Below are 23,329 nucleotides of genomic sequence, written 5' to 3' on the forward strand. Positions count from 1 at the left end.
GAGGCAGGGCATGGCAAGCTGTTTTAACATTTATTCTTATATTTCTCAAACTGCATCAAAATGCACTGTAAATACTAACACAATATTATAAAAATGTACATAAATGAATTTAAAAATAGCAAACAATTTTCATAGTCGGCTACAAGCGTAGTCTTCTATGTTGCTGCAGTACTGCACTGGTGTTCACATTAATATTTTTATGAATGATGGTGACTCACTTGCGGGTGATAACACACTTGTTGAGCTTTCATAATAATTAAATTACACCATGCAAATAAACGAAACAAATGGCTTAAAAAAAAATCCCATAAATGTAACTGGATAAATAGTACTACTAACAATAAACGAAAATAGTAAAATAATAATACAAAATATTAAAATATGTATATTATATATTGTTTTTACAGACAATATTTTGTCTGTAAGTAATGATAAACAAAAAAATAGTTTCTGTATTAATTCTACTTTTATTAATATATAAATAAATGCAGCCTCTGTATGACAGATGTATCCCTTTTTTATTCAAAATATTCCCAAATTTGTTATTTGTATCATGAACTATAGATGTATTGCAATTATCAAATATGTGGAAGTGAATGTTTTTTGAAACACCTTTATAATGATCATGTTAGTTGACCTATAAGGTGTGATGGCCCTACAAAACAATCAATGTATATATTTGATGCATCTTATGTTTTTGTTGTTGATTTTTGCAATGTTTTTATTGTTCTTTTTTTTTTTTTTTTTTACTTATTAAAAAAGTGGAACAAAAACAGTTATTACAATTTTGTTTATTGTTATTTAAACATAAAAATAAAACTGTATCGTAAAATAAAATGAAATATCGCTCAGTGTCATAAAATCGATTGATTGTAGTAGGGAATACATGCTGAAACGGCTTGCCATAGGCGGGGACTGAGCGAACCAGACGGGGTGGAGCATCAGTTAGCCTGGCCCTTTTCGGCGCAGACATCCTTGTGTCCCGTTCGCCTTCTGCGTATCGGAACCGGAGAGGGGGCTGGTCTGTGGGAGGGACTATCGCAAAGGGGGGACTTGGACCAGGAGGGGGCGGGGTGGCGGCGAGGGTGCTGTTTCTCCAGTCTCTTACCAGTGTCTTTGTCTCACACTCTTTTGTTAGCCATGCCTAGCTTGCTGGTTCTAGCAGGGATCATGGAGAAAAATGGGGGCTACGGCGGGGATTTAGCCGGCTCCGGGTTCGGTAGCGAGGGTCTCCTAGTGCCGCCCGAGGAGGAGGAGGATGATTCCCGTGCCCTTAGAGTTGCGCTGGGCCAACTGTCTCTGCTGGGTCTTGGAGAGGGCGAGGACGGGGCTCCTGCGGGTGGTGGTGGTGGAGGAGTTCAAGACAGGAGTAACAATAACCACCACAATCACATCCCATCTGAATCAGGGATGTTACAAGGGAAGAACAAGTTGTGCGCCCTGTACGAGACCTCGCCGACCGAAACCAAAGGACGGGGCTGCAACATAACGGAGTGCGTCCCCGTGCCAAGCTCCGAACATGTGGCCGAAATAGTGGGGAGGCAAGGTAAATACAACGATGCGCACTTTCGCATGCTTTCAAACTCGTTCTCCAGGGTGTGCGGCTCAAACTAAGTGTGGAGCTGTCTTAACAAAGAAAAAGGGAGTGGTAATGCTTTTTAACGTGTCTGTTTTTGCCGAGCTGTGCTACTATTTCAGCGCGTAGATGCCATATACATGGGCATTTCCTCTTAGCTTTAAGCAAAGTTACCAGCGGGTACGAGAACAAAGGCGTTATTCCACATCCACGCCTTCAATGTCAGCACGCTGCTTTCCCTTTGTCGTCTGAGGGCGCGTAATTCTGTTTTTTTGAAACAGAAAATGGAACGCGTGTGCGCTCGCTGGATACAATGTAACAGTCAACGGTCTTTGTTGACTGGATACATTGTGTCATTCGCTCCTTCGCGCGCCTCTGTAGTTCCTGCGGGCTTTCATATGCAGCAGCAGCAGCACCACCACGTTGTTTATGTTAGGCTCCCTCAGACAAAGAGGACTTGTCGGGTAACTTAAGTCCACCGCTTATCTCCATAATATCGCGAAGCTCGTGAAAGTGGGTCTCGTGAACAACTAAAAGTGCTGAAATTCTGACAGCGTTGTCAGACAAAGAAGTGAAAGTCCTTGTGTGTTTTGAGGGCAAAGCTCGCGCGGGGGGGAAATGGGAAAATACAAACATGACTTGGCGGAAAAGTTATATTATGAATGTGTGATGATATTTGGAATAAGTTGAGGAGGCAATCTCGTGTAGTTGACCCTGTTGTCTCGTTGTGATTGACAAGTCACTTCATGATACGTTGAAAGCACAGTATACAGTATTCTAGAAAGCCATGTTGCATTTGGTCCTGTAGAGACAGACTATAAAGACTGTGTTAGAGTCACGCCCCGTCTACCAGTACAACAGCCCTGCACTCAAAGCATGGGGTTAGGAAGCCTCTATGGAGCACACTGTCCATTCATTAAAAGTGTAATATCTTACCCAGATGAAATATGCACTAATAAACGTCCCCCTGCATATAACGACTTTGTCTAGTAAAGTGGCCTGCGTGTTTCAGAAGTGAATGCTTGAATCCAACTTGGGATGCAGTGAGCGCGTGGATTGGAAGTTGCTGATTAAGAGGATTTGAAATGGGGTCTTTACCTCATTAGTTACTGATATAACGGCCACATCCTGAGCTGAATAACTAGACATTTGTTTGGTCTTTATTAGGTTAATTTAATTGCATTTTTTCTATGAATAGATTTGGCCTGATAATAACAAGCGAGAGTGATGGTGAAAAAAGCAGCACTTATGTATCCTTGTTATCGCCATTAGTTGGGAATTTGAGCTGTGAGGTTCCAGTGCTTTGTTCACCTGCAGTGGCTGCCATGCCTGTTAGGAGATGTGCTCCTGCAGCGAGGGGGACGATTCAGCGGCGGGAGGGAATCTGTGCTCCCCGCTGTCAGTGCTAGACAGTCCATCCAGGTTATTTTTTTAGCTTCTGCTCTACACAATGAGGCATGAAACCAGTGTGTAGAGATCTATCCACTGAACAGGCCCCTGGGCGGAGAAAGCCACCCCACTCTTGATAAGACACCACTGAGGTGCTAATAAATACGCTGGTGCTGTACACGAGGCAAGATGCTGTGGAGCACCACACCTTGTTATGAATTCATATCTCATTCTCAACAATAACTTTATGGGGTACTTAGCTTGCTTGTTTGCAATGCGAGAGAATAGTTGGGGAATTTACATCTGAAAACACATTTTACACATTTGTTTCAGTGCTGAATAGTACCTGTGACTGTCTGTAAGCACATGGCACTCTTGCAGAGAAGACGTCATTCAGACAACAGTGATTTTTAAGAGCTTTTGTAATCACAGGTTTGTTTTTTGAATTCTATTAGGATATGTCAAACGCAGAATGGAATTTTTTTAATATGCTAAATGGGATTTATTATGGTAAATACTTAAGATAATTTTAAGCCAACACATTTCTTTCTATATTATGAATAAACAGCAAGAATATTACTGAGACAGTGTAATGCAGCAAAAAACAAAGCCATCGTTTTAATCGATTTGTACGTTTACCACAACAGAGAAGAGTGAACAGCAATTTCTAAATTCACTTTGGGCCTCATTCATTAAACACGAGCAGAAGAAATTTCAGTGCACATTGTATAATCAATAGTTTTACAAACCGAAATGACAAAGAAAGAAAGATTGACACAGATTTTATTTGTTTATGAATAAGGTTCTGTGGGTTTAACAACAAATTGCTAGACAATCTAAATTTTTATTATCAAAAATTTGTATACAGAATAAGACAATGCTCATTTTTATTACAGAATAATTTAATTTTAATATGTTGTTTAGAAAAAAATTAAAGCCAATGCTAATTTTTTATCATGAGAAAAAAAAATAGTGTGTTTGTATATTTGGTATAATGGTTACAATAGAAAAAGCAAGGGCAGGCCCAGACTGAACTGCTGACTTTTGCAATGAATCTGCAGAATTTTGTATATTCGAGCATGGTAAAATGATTAAACGCAGTCAATGATCAATTGTGTTAAACCGAGTAACTATACCTTTAATGAGAACTGAAACCACAATCAAATTATCCAAAATGTTGAAATAAATTGCACTTAAGAGTCCATCTCTTGTTTTCCATGAACATGAAGAACTTTGTGAATGAGTTCTGCTGCAGATTCGGAGCATGGGTGACCTTTTGACCTGGAAACAAACGAGCAAAAATAAGTGTTAATAGACAGATATTAATAGTACCACTACTATAATATTCCTTCTCCACTCAACAGGTTGCAAAATCAAAGCTTTGCGCGCAAAGACGAACACCTACATCAAGACCCCCGTCAGAGGCGAAGAACCAGTCTTCCTCATCACGGGCCGCAAAGAGGACGTGGCCCTGGCCAGACGTGAAATCATCTCTGCTGCCGAGCACTTCTCCATGCTGCGGGCCTCCAGGAACAAGCTGGGCGTCTCGTTCAGCGGCTCGCCACCTGCACCGCTCCCCGGCCAGACCACCATACAGGTGCGGGTGCCCTACCGCGTCGTGGGTCTGGTGGTCGGACCCAAAGGCTCGACTATAAAACGCATCCAGCAGCAAACGTGCACTTATATCGTAACTCCGAGCCGCGACCGCGACCCCGTCTTCGAGATCACCGGCTCCCCTGGGAACGCCGAACGGGCTCGGGAGGAAATCGAGGCGCACATTGCTTTCCGCACGGGTGGCCTGCACGACCACAACAATGAGAACGACTGCTTGGGCCCTGACAGTGGCAACGGGGGTCTGGAGAGCCGCCTGCAGCAGGTGTGGGGGCTCCAGGGGGCCCCGCGCAAACCGCTTGCCAGCAGCTACCGCCAGAATTTCTCAGACACCATGGTCGGAAGTAGCGGAGGAGGAGGAGGAGGGGGAGGGATTTACAGTAAAGGTGACTTTACCAACCACGGCAACGGGGACAAGCCGTGCTCTTACTTCGGCTCGGAGGGCACTCAAAGCTGGGGCGATCCCGACTATCCCAAACAGGTGGCCTACTATGCCCAGCAGCGCTCCAAAAGCTTTGGAGGCCTGCCTCTCCCTCTGACCAGACTGTCGCCGGGACTGCCCGAACCGTGCGGCACCAACAACTCCAATGCCGTGGGGTCTCCTCACGCCCAGGCCCGCCGGGCCCACAGCGAGCCCACCGCCACCACGGTCACGTTCAGCGGACGTCTGCCCGTGCCGGATTCACCGCCTGCCGTGGCTCGGGACTGCATGACCTGCTTTGAGAGCAAAGTGACGGCCGCTCTGGTCCCGTGCGGTCATAACCTCTTCTGCATGGAGTGCGCCATCCGAATTTGTGAGCTAAACCATCCAGAGTGCCCTGTCTGCCACACCCTGGTCACACAGGCTATCCGAATATTCTCTTAAAGAGTTGTTTTTTCGTTTTTTTTTGTGCTTTGTTTTTACTCTGTAGTATCAGTTTACTTTTAATCTTTTTTTATTTGGCCAGTATTCACTTTTTTATTTTTCAGAAAACACAAAACCAAAACAAGCAGATATTTTAGAACACACTGCTTGCTTTACTAAAAAAAGAGGAAGAAGTATTTTCAGATTTTTCTTTTATATGTACACATATATACATATATATTTTATAAAAGTTTTTTTAAAAATGGAAAGAACGTAGTTCTTAGCATGTTCATTTTTGTTTTTCTTTGTTTTCTTTTCTTTTTTTACTGGTGCTGTTTTTTTCCACATGCTGTGTGGACAGTAACAGGAGAAATAATGTGAACATTTTACACTTTTCCTTTTGCTGGGGAGGTATAAAAACAAAATATCATTACAAGTTTATTTCCTAAGATTGGAGTATAGTTTTTCATCCCAGCATCTTCTGCAAATGAGCTAGTATTCTTTTTTTTAAGGTAAACTAGAATCTTAAATCTTTGCACCTTAAAATTGATGTAAAGTGATTGTCAAAAACATTACATTGCTAGATGTCTATGCGAAATAGATGGTATAGAAATGGCCAATATGGGCTGATATATATACGACCTGATGTCGGTGTGGCTTTAAATTGGGATCATGTTCTAAACGACATAATTACACAATTAGTATCTGCTTTGCTAATCAATATTTGAACGGGTAATTGACGAGTAAAACAGGGAGTTTCTCTTTTTTGGTTTGGTTTTGTTTCTGCACCAGTCAGCCTATTATGTGATGCATCTAAAAAGGTCTTATTAGGTACAATACAAGAAAAGAAAAAAACTGTTTGTTTTGTTCAAATGGTCTTTTCCAGGTTTCCTTTTACTAACGAGTTTTTATTCTCATTTCTGCACTCAGTATGTTTATGATTTTTTTTCTCTTCAATTTCCACACATTTATTTGGTAAAACACTGATTACAAGCATAGTGCATGAGATGAAGTGCAAAAAAAAAAAAAAAAAGCTGAGGGGGCGATTGAGGGGAGGGGGTTTGTAATCTGATCCTGAATAGACCAAATAGACAAAAGCAAGCAAGACTTCGAGCTACAGTACAATGTAAATCACCCACTCACGAGGTCCTGCATTTGAGTTGCAAAGCGTCCTGACTGTCTGTCTGTACTGAGGCAGGTGTTGCATATCGTACTTAAGATTAAGTTTTTTTTTTATTCTCTAAAAGGTCAGGCTGTCAGGGGGGGAATTCTACTCTAATTCTACTCGCTGCTCCGTGCATCATACGCTGTAAAGACTACAGAGCTCCTCCCAGAGAGTATATTGTTTTGTCGCAGTGGTGGTACAATCCCCGGAGCGCCCCGACATGGCCTGCCCTAGGAGGAGCTGATAATTAGCCATACATCAGAGTCCAGGTGCAAAGCAACTGCTGTAGGAAGGAGGGGTGGCGTACAGTGGCGTGAATGAGGATGGACGGGACGCCACGCAGGGGGCTAAACTAGGTGCAGCTGGGGCCCCTCCTGTCGATCGCTCTCTCTCTCGCTCTTGCTTTCCCCATTCTGGTATTCCCAATGGGGAGAAAGGGGGCCTCTTTTGTCCTGCCATGGGGTGAAAAAAAAAAGAAAATTCAAGAGCAGATTTTATTTCAAAGAGAAATCCTGGCGTTCTGGGTAGAGAGTGACGAGATAGACCCGAAGCATTTTTAATTCAACTTACCGAATCTCTCCGAATTCCTCGCACAATGTGCACGAGAGGCAGGCCGTCGAAGTTTCCATGGAGTCTTCCTTCATGTGCGGGACATCCTGCCGTGACCCTCTCGAGACAGCCCTGCCAGTGCACGGTCACAAGCAGCCAATCGCAGAGCAACCTTGAACTCCACAATGAAATCAGACAATTGTAATTGACAAGAAAGTAGGGGGGGGGGGGACGCCCAATTTGGTGGCCGCTCATGCTGAATCAAATTACACACACACTGCCTGTCTCATTGCAGGCTAGGGGATTTTGGAATAGGGGATTAGAGCATTCGGAGGTTGGGAAACTGTCTTTTTTTTTTTCCTCTCGCTAGAAGGCCACTACAAAAGAATGGAGCCACTGAAAATGTACTCTGTTTGAAATGGGTCAGTTTTCCCCCATCAAGCCTCTCTGCGCCATTGCCACATGTGCACGGTGTTAGAAGATATGCTAGGGTAAGCTTGTGATTGTATTTAACTTACTATAACGATTTACCTTTGAGCCATTAGCATCTTAAATATTAGTTCTGAAAAACTTTTGACGCTCAGTTTGACTGTTACAGTAGTTTTTTGCCTCGTCTGATTTTGTGTATTACGGCCGCATTAGCGCCTGACAGTGTTTTTGTTTTGCTCTTTTGTTTACGAGAACAAGTACTTTCTATAAGTGTCAATGTAATAAGGTACTTTCTTTAATCGAAATATATTTCAAGTCCCTTTAAGTAACTCTCAGATTTGAGAAACGAAACTGAAAAGGCTTAAAATTAAAGCTCTTAAAAGCACCTTATTTTTAAGAACACAAACAGCATTTGCAATCGAAAAGCTAGTGCATTTCTCAAATGGCAAATATTACCGTTATTATTGCACTTAGGTTATATTTTGGGATAGTTGGTTGTATTTGCACGGATAGCGCATTTTGAACAAGTCACTTAGCGCTATTTCTAAATGTCGCAGTCTTTAGAAATAGCATCTTAATTTCCTTTAAATAAAAGGACACCAATACGACGGTAGTGAATAGAGGTTTTTCTTAGCTTTTTTTTTTTCTGGTTCTTCAAATCCCCAGCACTGATCAGGGACAGACGCTCATCCATTCAAGGAATGTATGATTGTGCATTTCGGTCATTTATATATATTTATATATATAAAAACCAAAAGCATTTTGAAAAAGGAATTGATTATGCAAACCGTAATAGCTCGAATTTCAGAATCTGATTCAGAACATTTGTCTGGCTATAAACCACATTTTGTTCTCCTGCCTCTTTTAAGGTCACCAGGTCAGTGGACGCAGGAAACAGCAATAACTATCTTAATACTTAATAAAACAAGATATCAGTTCATCTTTATCTAAAAATGCACTGTTACAGAAATGCTTTGCAGTGGTTGATAACCCTAAGAATCGTTTAAAGCCATGCACATTGTATTTACACAATTAAAGCCCTTTTTGAGAGCAAAACAAAAGCAGTAACGACTTTCCCATTTTGAAAATGCAGCGCTTCAAAAGTTTAGTTTCTTAATCAAATGTCGCAGCTTCAGATATTGATGATATTGTTCAAAGAATGTAACCTGAGTCAATAGAGAAGGTGCTGTTTAAGTATTCAGAGCGAGATTTTATTCAATACAGGCTTTGAAAGGGAGACATTTTAACTGTTAAAGACTTTATACAGCCAATCACAGCAAAACCTTTTTTAAGTATTATTTATTTGATAGGAATAAGACTATATTTATTGACATTTAGGGAGATATATAATAAAGACTGACTACCATAGGCATATCATTGAATATATTTCACTATATAAGCAATTGTAATAGTCTTTAATAGCCTACTTGCTAGTTTGTAATATTACGTAAGGCATCATATCCCAATAGAAATTAAATAAATAAAAATAAAGTGTGAAGGTAATGATGCCCCAAAATCTGAAAGCTCTTCAGAAAATACATAACCAAAAATTAGGGTTATCACAATCAATTAATTAATATATAGTTTAGTTTGTAGCATTTGCTATGCCTATACAGTTATGACAATATAAACATTTCTACACACCCTATTGACAGGATATACTGCATGTAAGAGCAGCTCATAAGAAATAAAAAATGTATTTAAAATGCATATCAGAAAGGTCTAATCATCTTCATTCCATTAATTTCAACTGGCAAATTCCGTCATAATTTCAGAATGACAAGCCAAGGGCACTACTGTTATGCCTAATCCAAAATAATAACTGCTCATGCAAAGAGCCATTCTGATCGAGAGGGGGGAGTGGTCACAACGTGCGACAACAGATTCACAAGGAAAAGTGGTCCAGTTTAGGGTCTAACAGGTTTAACAAGAATGTGTTGTCTAACGTGAAGCTTAACATTAAGAACCACTGTGAATCGTTTCCGCTTCTGCTTTTTTCTCTCTCAGTAATTACGTGGTGTTGTTAAATAGTTGCAATTCAACAGCTTCTCTCGCTTCTTTTTGGTTGTGCATGCTGGAAAATTATTTTACAGAGCATTATTTAACTTTGAACAGCCTGTGTAGATAAAATATAACAGAGCCACTTGTACTACAGAGAACTTTAGTGAGGACTACAGCTGGTGTTTAAATGTAATGCTGTACAATGATACCAGTTTATTTTTCCAAACCTATTTCTCTTACCCAACATAAAGTATCTAATGCACAAATACCCCAATTTGTACAGTTTTTTTTTTTTTTGCTCATGTTTACACACCCCTAGCAGAATGTGTTTAGGTGCATTTTAAGATTGTATTTTTTCTTTAGTACCGCCCTGATGATGCCATATACAAAATTATTTACACTAATAATTCCCTTCAGAATTCACATACTCGAGCATCAATGATTGTTTGCAGCCTTTTGTGAAAGCTGCACGAGTCCCTCAATTGTCCCGAGTGTCAAAGCCGAAGATCAAGATCGTGTAGCCGCTGTGGGGGAAGAACTCAAATGTGCAGAGCATGCTGGGAAACCAAAGAACTTGGGGGATGTTTGTCAAGAACAGTGCGCTCAGGACAAACCAGAGACTCAAAACTATCGCTTAAGATTACAAACAGTCATTGATGCTATAGATGAGGAAACAAAGGCATGCGAGCAATGTTTGAACAATTTTTGTCTTGTGGAATTTCTTAAATATCTGCATTAGGGATGTGCTAAAAAATAAAATGCAATTTAAAAAAATTCTTCAAGGGGTTTGCAAATTTATGAGCTGAGCTGAACTGTACTGTACCCTTACTGCATTCCCATAATGGATATATTTGCATTTTTAGATTTGTTCATATTTTCTATACGCCCGACTAGGCGAACAATAGCCTATATGTGTTCTTACATAGCAGATAGCGAAGCTGCATGTATTTATCTGTGAACACTGCAGCGTCCGTTCCATAGAATCACCAGAGAACATATACATGATGCACTTAAGCAATTATAATGCCTTTCAGTATAGTACAAAAGGGCAAATATTGTATTTGAATGTAAAAATGGCCACCCAACCAATGTCTAATTTTGCCTTTTGTTTCTTAATCAAAAGTGAGCTTTAAGTTTAAATTACATGGCTAGAGAAATACCACCATATCTGTTTAGGTTCTTCCTCACAGCATTTATACAAAGCAACTTAAAAGGGAAAAAAATGTCTTATAGCTCTTTCGTAAGATTCTATTTTGCTAACATGCATTATTATTTCATAGAGGAAGAGGTCAGTATCTGGATGTTATTTATGAATATCTTTAATGAAGCAAACATATTTATAAGTAACTTCAAGACGTTTTGTTTTTTAATTAATAAATTAAAAAGTTAATATATTTCTAAAACGCATGAAGTTGATTTCTACTAAAATGATTAAAACTATAGAATTTTTATTTATGAAAGTTAGAAAAATCCTTCACACTTCTGACAGCATAAAACGAGTGGGGTGGGGTTTCAAAGGCTTATATTTTAAAACGTCAGATACGTGCCGTTTTAACGTGTGCATTAACAATGGCAGAAATATTTTATAGCATTCGGGGGAATTTTAGTCACTTCAACTTTGTGCCTCAATACCGCGTTTTTGCATACTAGAAGCACTCAGAAGTGTCGTGTACCTGTCCTTTAACACCTCATAGCTGAGTGAATAAAGGGTCCCTTCCTTTTTTTTTTATTAAATTGCTTTGTTTTTAAATGCAATTGTTATGAAGCGATAACAGGCTGAAGTATAACAGGGTGAAACAGAAAAATGATTGTGCATAGTAATACAAGCAAAATTCAACTACATGTAATGACGTTCCGATTTCCAATCGTTTAAAAATATGCATGACAAAACTTTAAAAAAAAAAAACTTAAAAAAAAAACTAAATCACACTTTTTTTTCTGCAAATCAGACATTCCGTTATCATATTTGTTTCCAGATATGTGAACGGAATGCAATTTCGAGCACACTCACAGTAATACCGTTATTTGCATGTAACTTGTATCATCTCTTAACTGGCAACCTGTTTTGTCACATACAAATGAGGCTTATGTACAAACTACACTCAAGGGCTGATGATTGCAGTTCATTATTACCGAGAGTGTCTCACACACGTCAAAGCGGTGAACTATTGTTTACAAGATTACACGGAGACGCATAGTCTCTCAATACTTACTTCATGGTGAACACGCATCTCGACTTTGTTTTGGCTCTGTGGTGGCAATGATAGTTGTGTAGTGGTTTCAATTTCAGTCAGACAGGAACATGGGGGGGGGGTTAGGATGGTCACTGATGTGACCTCGCTTGGGATGAGTTACTCCAGTCCGACAGTCTGTATTTGGTAGCTTCCAGCACAGTAGAAGTGTTTCATACAGCTCTCATAGTGGTATTAGTGCATTAGTTTGGTCAAGCATCTCCTGGTACTAGTGTTCAATTTATTGTTGATAAACGAGGGGTTTGCCATATCATAGACGAGGCTAGCCGATACTCCACGAGTCGTTTTAATTTCATAATTCAGTATCGTGTCTACACGGGGCACGCAAACTGCAGGTTTTTTCCTTAGAACATGTTCTTTGTGACCTTCATTTTTGATATTTGATCAATGTATCTATGCCATACTAGTTTTGATTCTTTGGTTACTTTCAAGAAATTGTATTGTAAATGTTTCTAATAAAACAAACTGAATAATCGGTCACTGCTACCCTGAATTTTGTTGGTCTCACACCTGATGATTTGAAACAAAACTGATTTTATTCATAAATGTCATTAACGTATACAGAAAAATCACCAAATATTTCAAAAACAGAAGTGTTCATGGGTTCCCACATTCATGGAAATATGTGGAAGTATCAGGGAATTTTAAAATGGCCTGGAAAAGTCGTGGAAATTAATAACATTTCAAAAAAGCTCATAAATATTTCATCAACTAGAAATTGCTTGTTGCGAGTGCAATCTCTCTATACCATGATTTCACTTATCCAGTATTCAAGAACGACCGGAAAGGTCATATGGAAGTCACTGGTCAAAAGATGTGGGAACCCTTAAAAATTACACAAGCTTCCGAGTGTCTATGTAAACCCAAGTTAAAAAAAAAAACCAACAGCTGATAAACATCCATGTTCATTGAAAATGTATAAATGTATTTGCCGTATTCAGAGCCTTTGTTCAGGAGTCCCACTGGGAAAAGAACAGGCACGATGACAAAATCTTCCCAAAGCAGTAATTATCAACGTCTCCGGCTAAACGGCTGATATTCAGCATAACAGATTGATGGCATTAGCATTAATCTTTCAGGCAAGGCATTCAGGGAAGCACCTTGTGTCGTGTATTTGAACAAATTACAACACTACTATAAAAAAAAAAAAGCCAAAAGCACGACCCAGACAGGCCCATCCTGAGCAAACGCCACAGCAAACGTACGCAAAGATAAAACCACACCAAAAGCATAGAAGACAGAAAAGCTGGGACAGCGAGTGAGATCTCAAGAGACCTGCTGCTCTTCGGGTTACATGTAGCAGATAACAAGGGTGGCCAGAGAGGAATTCGCTTCCAGTAAGAAAAACTCAGCAATACATCACAAGCCATCAGTTCCTCTGCCTTGCAATATAATATGGTCAATGTACCCAATGATAGAAGCACCTCTCAGAGAACCGAATCCCACCTGCCACTCGTTTTCCAAGCAGAAAAAAAAAAAAAGACTATTAGTCAAAGACAACACCCAGAAGCCAGCTTAAAGCAAAAATAATCATGCAAGTGTGCACTGAGCCACAGAAAGTGCAACAAAAACATATAAAGCAGAAAAAACGTCTGACCCGCATCTGTACTTTGAGTAGGGATGGGAATCGTAGGTATTTAAAGGAATGGTTCACACAAAATCAAATGTTTTTGTTTTAATTTATAGATGAACGCTTCCTCATGATTCTGGTTCTTTTTTAAATGTTTGGAAAATTTATATTACATTCTTTACCCTCGTAACAAATCTGTTGTGAAATTATGAGAATTTCATCAGAACAGTAATAAAATTTATTATAATATATTATATTTTTTGTTGGGGGGGAGGGGGCTTCACATTAGAAATATATATCACAAAAAGTGAGTCTCCAAACTTGTTTTTAAAGCGGGAAACAAAAATCAAAGTTTACTGCTGATTTTAATGCACAGCTGACAAGAAATAAGATGCATAATGATTGCAATGCCATAGGACAAGTTTAATGCAGCTCTGATGCATATATTGTATATTTTATGCATATTTCATTATGCTGATGCAACAGAATGCATACATTCAAAAATTAATAACAGACATATAATTTGGTAAGTTTTGTTTTTAAAAAACCAGATAACAATTCCCAACCCTGAATCTGAATAGACGACACTCTTATCCTCAAACACCACAGCACGTACATCTGTCGATTAGCTTAACCTATTAACAGTACTCTGATCCACAGAAAACACTCCCAGCACTTGTACAAATGAGTGCCATGACTAGAAGGAGAAACCCTTGAGAAATTCTGATCAATAATATAGTGATAGAAAAAAAAAAAAAAAAATACATTCACAGAAGCATGACAAAAGAAAGCAAAAATACCACAGTAAAACAAGATCATATTTGCATTCAATAAATACAAAAGAGCCGTTACAGCGGCGCCCGTGTAAGAATTGACCGAACAGGCGCTATGATGACTAGTGTGAATTTGATGCATGAAAAAGTTGTCAGACTACATCTGCGGTGGCACACTAAAGGAGAAAATATATAATTTCACTAGTGAATCCCTATTGTTTGTAAGTGACAAAAAGAGCGGAAAAAAAAGAAGAGCAGCCACGTCTGAGCGCCCCAGCTACCTGCTCATTTCTAATTAGTCTGAAACAAGAAGCATGGCCTCTTAGTTCTGAGAAAATGCTTGATCCATTGAATTTCAACATCTCTTATTGTCCAATTTTGAAGATTATTACTCACTGATTCTGGGCATAACCAAGTAAGTCCGTTACATACATTAACCACACCACGCGCAGGGAATACAACGCAGTCGGACGGTCACGGTCAACCTCGCAGCCCAGCCCAACAAAAGTTGCCGATTTTCCCCGGATCCCATGGCGGCGCTGTAGCAGCTCAGTTATTCTGACAGCAGGCGCCCTGCTTGCCAGAATTCTGTGTAGGCTGTACAGTAATGGGAACCACTTTGGAGCTGGGGGAGAAGCTGTCTTCACCACGCCCTGACATCTGCCTCTGGGACACGATACGGTAGATTTCTGTGTGAGAGAGAGTCGTAACGCCGTTACGGAGAGTTACCTGATAAAAGTGATCTAACAAAGTATGTTATTGACAGTGGAACAAATTCAGCTGTGGTTCATTAGAAATGAACAATGTAACTGTGAAACACTGTGCGGTTGAATAGAGGTACTTCCCAGGCCAAACAAAACTAATTAAAAAAGAAACAAAAGAAAAACTGCAAAAAAGCAAACCAGTATTTCTGTGAGGTCAAACTTTAAAACTCAAAACACAGTTTCACTCATTCACAGGAATAGCTGAGTATTTCTGTGACCTGGAGTTTGCTGCCATCTAGAGGCGATCATTAATAACAGACAAGCACTCTGGTTTTGGATTGCATACTACATCTGATTGAACCTTACAAAAACTGGCAAATGTCACATATATACCTTTTCACACTTTTTGTATTTAAAGAAAAATGTTTCCTGTTTTTTTAATACAATTTTGTTATACTATTTTTTTTAAAATACATTTCATGACCAAGCATGAAATTTTTAACTAAGCAGATTTCCTCAACCCCAAATTCTCATTAATGTAATGTGACAAAATAAGGATATTTTTTAAAACATAAATGACATTTTTAAAGTAGCCAATTGTATTTATTATGCTTTATTATTTTTAAATGAAAGCTTTTCTGGATGATTTTCATTTCTGTACTACAACGAGAATTTGATTTTTTCACATAGTAATAACAATATATCCTAGGTCACATTTCACCCTAAAATAATAATAATAATAATAATAATAATAATAATAATAAACGTCATTTGAAAATGCCCCCCAAATTCTCATTATGGCAATGCATCTAAATGTTTCACTTCTGAGCGTTTTTAATGCTCATTATTCATAGTGTTACTTTGAAAAATTCTGTTATACAGTAAAAATTACTGCAACTTATTTTTTGTTTTTAAATCAGCATAAATTAAAAGGCAGCACAAAAAACTATGCATAAACTGCTTCTATTTAAGTACTACTTTTCTTTTCTTTTTCTCATTACAGTAATGAGAATCTTCTTCACGAAACATGGCAGCTTTAATGAGATTCACGCTTTAGATGATTTGCTCAGGACTGACCTGTAAGAATGGTCTGAAAGGCAAGTTCAACATTAGAAGAGTCCAGCGCTGAGGTCTCCAGGAAAGAAAGTCCATGCTTCTCTGTAAAACACACACACACACACAATTCAACAGAGCACTTCTCAAAAACATTATCAAAGAAAAATGGTATAAATATCTAGACAGAACATACACCAGCTAGCAAACCCTAATTCTGAGATAAACACGTAGCATGCAATATTTAACAATCATTTCTAAAATTCAGTACTTGAGATAACAGATAAAAAGGTTAATAGGTTAAGAGCATGACACTAGCAACACCAATGTCATGGGTTAAATTCAATTAGTATTTGAAAATATATGAAGTAAATATAACAACACCTGTGTCTTCAGTGTCACATGATCCTTCAGAAATCATTCTAATATACTGTTTTGCTCAAGAAACATTTCTTCTTATTATTCAAGTTGAAAATAGTTGTGCGCCTCATATTTTTGTGGAAACCGATTTTTTTACAGGATAGAAATTTTAAAAGAACAGCTAGAATTTATTTTAAAATAATCTTGTGTATTTACTGTCACACTTTTGTCTTCACGGTCAAAAACTCTTACTGACCCCAACCTACTGAACAGTAGTGTACAAGTCTCTGTCCCTACGTGACATATTAGGTCTTTTATATATTGAAATGTTTAACTGAAGGCAACCACTCATTACTATGTATCTTGGGTGTAGTTTTATTATAACTGTATTTAGGTGTAACTTAATCAATTATACATTTGATTTGCCAGAAAATGACTCAACTGAAACTCTTAATAATGAGTAGCATGAGAATTAGTTTAAACTATCGTCCCCAGCACTAACCTGCAAACGCCTTGGCTTCATCCATAGGAACAGCCCTCAGATGGCGCAAGTCGCTTTTGTTCCCTACTAACATGATGACAATATTGCTGTCAGCATGATCCTGCAGCTCCTTCAGCCAGCGCTCAGCGTTTTCATAGGTCAGATGCTTGGCGATGTCATACACCAGCAGGGCTCCTACGGCACCTCTGTAATACCTTTGAATACACACATTTAAAAGGTTTTAAAATATACACAATTTATTCCACAACCTAAAGTGCTCAATAATAGTGTGGTTACCAAGAAGTATGTTCATGTGATTATTACTGTTATTAGAGTCTTCATCTTATCTGAATGTACATCAAGCTCATTTAACTGCCCCTTAGCACTTGGGAGTCTATCTATGGCATCCCATTATTTACTTTATGGTAAAAACATAAGAGTGGGTCATTTTTTACTTGAATGTGCAAGGCTTCTGGCGTCAGTCGCTTTCAGTTATGTTAGCTGTGCAAAAACATTCTGCAAGGTGGCATTTGTTATCATATTATTTTAAATGGTTTTACCGTTTACTGCACTTGCACATACACAGAAAATAGCTTCTATTCTGAAAAATAAGATGGACATGGTAGGCCCTGAAAAGTCAAGTATATATTTATAGCTTTTCTTTTTAACTGAAATGCCTACAAACGGAACTCTTTTGTTTAAAATCAGAGTCAATTAAAATGATTCAAGAATTTGACATCAAGGATGCCAAATGGGACATAACATTGTATCTTTATAGATATATCTTTAAAGTGCCACAAAAATGGGTAAGAATCATAAAAACTTGTAATAACATGGCCTTTAAATTATGCTTTTTGTCTCTATTTGTGTATACTTTTCAAATGTTATATCAAATTTTTAAGTTTCAGCACACGCATTCCCACAGATTTTTGTTAGGTGTGATTTCTCGAGATGGTCCTCACTGCAGAACATGAAATCCAGGGGGAGGAGTTGGATCCAGATCCAAATCTTCCCACCTTACATATACCTAAACCTACCCATCTCCACCCCCTGATCCCTAAACCCACCCCTAAACCTACCAATCTCCACCCCTTACATCTGGATCCAACTCCGCACCCTGGATCTTGTGTACTGCATTGAGGTGTAACTGGATTTCTCAGGTAATATACACACACATATATGTGTGTGTGTGTGTGTGTGTGGTGTTTGTGTGGTGTGTGTGTGTGTGTGTGTGTGTGTGTGTGTACAAAAAAGGACATAAATTAGCTGATGTCTTGATTTTATGAAGACACTTACGCTGACGTGATGGCCCTGTATCTCTCCTGTCCAGCTGTGTCCCAGATCTGGGCCTTGACGGTCTTGCCCTCCACATGGATACTGCGTGTGGCAAACTCCACCCCGATGGTGCTCTTGCTCTCCAGGTTGAACTCATTGCGGGTGAAGCGAGAGAGCAGGTTACTCTTGCCCACACCAGAGTCGCCAATCAGAACCACTGCGGATGACAAGGACACCGGTGCGTGAGATCAACTGGCTCAACTTCATGGTGCTTTTATATATGTGTGCTATTGACCCAGGAGACACACATGACTCTATGGGAGCTCTTTCAAGCTGATTCCATTTGTGCGCGGGCTAAAACCGCCATGACTCCACCGCACAATAGCAATTAGAGTCGAATGTTTCACACAGAGGGTGTGTTTCCACAAAGCTTTTAACAATGAGTGAAAAGGGCAAGACCAATGAGCAACTCCCTTCTTCACCCACACAGGCAGACTTATGAAATACTGGGAACGTCTCTCCTCCGCAGATAGAGGCAAAAATGGAACAGATATTATTGAGAAATTATACTTACAGTTACACTACTGTTCAGGTAGTTTGGGGCCAGTAAGATTTTTTAAAAGAAACTAATACTTTTATTTAGCAATGTTGCATTACATAGAATAAATGCTTTGCTTCTGAACTTTCTATTCATTAATGAATCCTGGAAAAAAAACATGTTACCGTTTCCACATAAATTATGAAGCAGCACGACTGTTCTCAACATTTATAAAGATAATAAATGTTTCTTGAGCAGCAAATCAGTGTATTAGAATGATTTCTGAAGGATCATGTGACTCTGAAGACTGGAGTAATGATGCTGAAAATTCAGCTGACATCACAGGAATAAATTACGGTTTCAAATATATTAAAATAGAAAAGAGTTATTTTAAATTGTAATCATATTTGACAATTTTGTTATTATTTTGTGCAGCCTTGGAGAGCATAAGAGACTTCTTTCAAAAACATTTAAAAATTGTCCGGACCCCCAACTTTTGAACATTAGTTTATAATTTGTGCCTGAGGTTTCTGAACTTAAATGTATTTACCAACCCTCATGTCCTTCCAAACTTGTCAGTAGAACACAAAAAGTTAATCATAGGCCTGGTTTCACAGACAGGGCTTAGATTAAGCCAGGATTAGGCCTCAGTTCAATTAGGACATTTAAGTAGCTTTTAGAAAAAAACATTACTGGTGTGCATCTTGAGACAAAACAATGGCACTGACATATTTTAAAACATGTCAGTGCAAGATGCTTTCAGTTAAAACAACTCAAACATGCATTTTAGCCTGAGACTAGCTTAAGCCTTGTCTGTGAAACCGGGGGTTAATCTTATTTTTCATATAAAGAGACTGGCAACATAAATGAAAAATGACACACACACACTCTCTAATCAATAAAACTCTAATAATAAATCTTATTCTCAAATCTGTATATTCAAACTATCACGTGACGTTCAGTTTGGACATGTGAGAACCAATCGGTTTTGCCTTCAAGAATTTCGAATATTTACATCTGAACGTGGAAGTCAATAAGATTTCAAAGCTTCAGCGTATGCAAGGCCTATTAGAGAATAACAACTTGCATTTCAGTCTGTTCATCACACAAAGTTATTGTATAACATCACAAGACCAGAATATGACATGAAGGTGATTAAATAATGACAATTTTCATTTTCATTTCACCTAAATCTAAACCCATCTTGGCTAATGCTGTCAACTTATTGACATGAAAGAATAAAATCCACCAACACGCGTCTCAGCTATATTTGTTCTAATGATAATGGTCTGAGTTAAACACACAGGAATGCACTTTGACAAAGACTTTGCTCGTTTTGAAACTAGTGGAAGAGCATGTTTAAAGAGCAGAGTGGCGATTGAACAGCACTGATTGATTCATGATCAAACAGCCAAAGGTGCACGGACATCTTAAACACACATGGAGGTCGAGGGCAGAACTATGATTAATGGAAGTGTCAAATCCAAGGACAAAATCACCACAGAAGTTAAAGAGGTCAATATCATTAGTATTTGGATTATTCAATCACTGTATGGAAAACTTCTTAAACAAGACAAATGGATGGCCTAATCTTCCAGATCGTTTTCCCTGTATTAGGAATCAAATGGGTAAGATATGATGAGTTTTAAAAAACCTCCTGAATGCAAACCCATCCTGAGAAAGACCTGATTTATACAGGTCTTACCAGTTTAACTGTGCTTATACTGCTCACACTATTGAATGAAACCTCAAAATCAGTTTTACACACAAAAGACAAAATGTTTTTTTCCTTTTCCATATGACAAATGCATTAAATGTTCAAATTGTCCGTTTCCATATCATAAAATCTGTATCTATATTGAATTATTACACATTAAGAAAAGCCAATCATGTGGTGTAGGCTATTATATAATCAAGCAAAAAACGACACTTAGAAATGATTCAAATGTATACATTTATGCCTTTTTAAGTATTTGCCATGAAAATCCATATTAACATGGTAGTGGAACAGGTAACTTGCTTCTCCCTGCTGTAAGATGAACATTAGCTGCTTGACCTGCCACCATGTCCCACAAACCAGTCATACCTTAAGCTGGTACGACCAGGTGTTTTTTATGCTAGTCCAAGGTGGTCTACGAGCCATTGACCTACTTGGACCAGCTTGAAACAAGTTGACAAGTTGCAAACCACATGTTGAATATGCTAAACTGTGTTTTAGAATAGAAAAAAACAGACTTCCTATAACAAAACAGAGACATGCAGGAGCTCATCTGAAAGTCAGCTGTTCTGGAAGTGTAGTAACGTGGTAGCCTACTCACCTTTAAAGAGATAGTCATACTCGTCCTCTCTACCCGTCATGACTTTAATCTTCTTACCGGCTTAATAAGAACTCCGTGTTTTCAAATATTAAGACGTTATGCTCTTCTGGAGAACCACAAGGTGCTCTTATATTTATTACAAGGCCAAAAAAACTTTGTTTATGAGACGCATCAGCTGATCACGAGCACTTCATTACGCGCGCACTTCATACGTTACAAACAGTCAGAATCAAAAACAAAATAATATCATATATCTCCTTTTGTCGACAGTTATTTATAATGTAATCGTCAAGTAAAACAGATCCCTGATTAGTCTAAATTACACTTTGATACGATGTTGCTGTGCTACGTCAACCAAGTTTCGCCCTGCTGTCTCATCTTAAGGCACACACTTACGTCACCGTGCTGAGATGTAGCCCCGCCTTTCCGGCGATCTGATTGGCCAGAAACGCTTTCTATCACAGGAGTGTGCCTCTGTCACCCAATGAAATGTTTGACGGGGCTTCCGCACAGGTGTGTAACGTCACAGGTGTGTCTTTTATAGTTGTCAGGAAAACACAACGTATGATAAATTCAAATACAATAAATACACATCTTTAAATAAAAACATACGGTATAATAAAACACAAGGTAGCCTGTCAATACAGTAGAAAAACGGCTTAAAAGAAAGCGTTACAGGTGTGTGTAAGATGAGTTCTTCCACATTCCACAGCGTGACTTCACTCATGCTTTACAGAGGATGATTGGGCCTGAAAATGCCACGTAGGAGCAATGAGGAGGCAGGGCTGCGCCATTCAGTGACTGAACAGAGAATGCCCTTTAATTTCCTATTCATTTATGAAATTGTTTAGCTTGTGCATGATGCATGTGTTAGTAGCCTATAGGAAATAAATAGAAACATTTGCTAATTTAGTTGTTATAGAACAAAATGTAAAATTATTCAAAGAGGCCATCTTACCCCCGGTATAGGCTACCCCCCGGCTAAATCTTTACAGAATGTATAAATTACTTTTGATACAATTCTTATTAATATTTATATATTTTAAAGTGTCATTAATGTAAAATACTAAATCAACTTCTATTTAAAATTTTATTTTGACAATTTAGTTGAATAATTGAACAACCAATGCCAGACAAATCATAATCCAAGTAAAAGAGATTCATTTGAAAGATAAAATTATTCTATGACTTATAGGCATATGAATATTTACACATTTAATTTCCCATATTGTAATTGAAGATGTCATAATAGCAACACTATGAATGACAATTGAATCATTTTACTCAACTAACCTATAGGTTTTAATGAAAGCGAAGATGACTGAAATGTAGATCTAATTCATGGAATACCGAATAATAACCCCATTAATTGCAATAATTATTACATTTATAAATAAAAACACTAGTCACAACATGCCACTTACAGTGTCATAGATCACTATTTTCCAAAGACACAAAATTAGATAAATTAATCTCAAAACTCTTTTGCTTGACTTAATCTCACAAATGTTGACATCTGAGATCTCATCTATATTCAGGAGAAAAAAATTAAGGTGGGGGGAGGGGGCATCTTACCCCGACATACCCTATATATACAGTGCAATGCATAAGTGAATACACCCATGCTAAAGTTGACTAAAAAGAGGAATAAAAAATCATATTTTGGAAATTGAACTTAATGCCTTAATTTAAAAAATGAGGAAAAATCCAACCTTTAAGGACACCAATTTTCTTTGTGAATGAATAATGTATCGTAAATAAATAAATGTTCTTCCTTAAAATACATGGTGCATAAGTGAGTACACCCCTATGTTAAATTCCCATAGAGGCAGGCAGATTTTTATTTTTAAGTATTTTTTTTTAATTTTTTTTAGGATACTATGCATCCTGATAAAGTTCCCTTGGCCTTTGGAATTAAAATAGCCCCACATCATCACATAGCCTTCACCATACCTAGAGATTGGCATGATTTTATTTCAGTTAGCCTAAAAGCTAGTTTGATTTGCATTGAGAGATGATCTTATGGAAAGTACCCCATGCCAATCTCTAGGTATGGTGAAGGCTATGTGATGATGTGGGGCTATTTTAATTCCAAAGGCCAAGGGAACTTTATCAGGATGCATAGTATCCTAAAATGTTTTTTTTTTTAAATACTTAAAAATAAAAATCTGCCTGCCTCTATGGGAATTTAACATAGGGGTGTACTCACTTATGCACCATGTATTTTAAGGAAGAACATTTATTTATTTACGATACATTATTCATTCACAAAGAAAATTGGTGTCCTTAAAGGTTGTATTTTTCCTAATTTTTTTAATTAAGGCATTAAGTTCAATTTCCAAAATATGATTTTTTATTCCTCTTTTTAGTCAACTTTAGCATGGGTGTATTCACTTATGCATTGCACTGTATATAAAACTGCACTTGAAATTCATTGGAAA

General features: G+C 38.2%; 2 protein-coding genes across 2 annotated transcripts; one reads left to right on the top strand and one right to left on the bottom strand.

Moving 5' to 3' along the window:
• The first annotated feature begins 1,097 nt into the window (after window positions 1–1,097).
• mex3a (mex-3 RNA binding family member A) lies at window positions 1,098–7,050 on the top strand. Its single transcript, XM_084089119.1, has 2 exons — window positions 1,098–1,546; window positions 4,330–7,050. The coding sequence occupies exons 1-2, from the start codon at window positions 1,141–1,143 to the stop codon at window positions 5,439–5,441; spliced, it is 1,518 nt and encodes a 505-aa protein (XP_083945245.1). The 5' UTR covers window positions 1,098–1,140; the 3' UTR covers window positions 5,442–7,050.
• A 5,279-nt stretch (window positions 7,051–12,329) lies between these two features.
• rab11al (RAB11a, member RAS oncogene family, like) lies at window positions 12,330–21,302 on the bottom strand. The gene is made up of 5 exons (XM_084089120.1): window positions 20,889–21,302; window positions 18,054–18,249; window positions 16,779–16,972; window positions 15,941–16,021; window positions 12,330–14,848 (listed from the first exon to the last, which is right to left on the bottom strand). The coding sequence occupies exons 1-5, from the start codon at window positions 20,926–20,928 to the stop codon at window positions 14,709–14,711; spliced, it is 651 nt and encodes a 216-aa protein (XP_083945246.1). The 5' UTR covers window positions 20,929–21,302; the 3' UTR covers window positions 12,330–14,708.
• Window positions 21,303–23,329: the final 2,027 nt, after the last annotated feature.

The sequence above is a fragment of the Abramis brama genome, assembly GCF_963993115.1.
Source record: "Abramis brama genome assembly, chromosome: 17".
Classification (NCBI taxonomy): Eukaryota; Metazoa; Chordata; class Actinopteri; order Cypriniformes; family Leuciscidae; genus Abramis; species Abramis brama.

Excerpts from the sequence above, each read along its gene's own strand:
- mex3a (XM_084089119.1), top strand. The coding sequence starts at position 1,141 with ATGCCTAGCTTGCTGGTTCTAGCAGGGATCATGGAGAAAAATGGGGGC. Across the intron at positions 1,547-4,329 it reads CGAAATAGTGGGGAGGCAAG|GTTGCAAAATCAAAGCTTTG; the intron begins GTAAATACAACG and ends TCCACTCAACAG.
- rab11al (XM_084089120.1), bottom strand. The coding sequence starts at position 20,928 with ATGACGGGTAGAGAGGACGAGTATGACTATCTCTTTAAAG. Across the intron at positions 16,973-18,053 it reads TACAGGGCCATCACGTCAGC|GTATTACAGAGGTGCCGTAG; the intron begins GTAAGTGTCTTC and ends GTGTATTCAAAG. Across the intron at positions 14,849-15,940 it reads CTTTCAGACCATTCTTACAG|AAATCTACCGTATCGTGTCC; the intron begins GTCAGTCCTGAG and ends TCTCTCACACAG.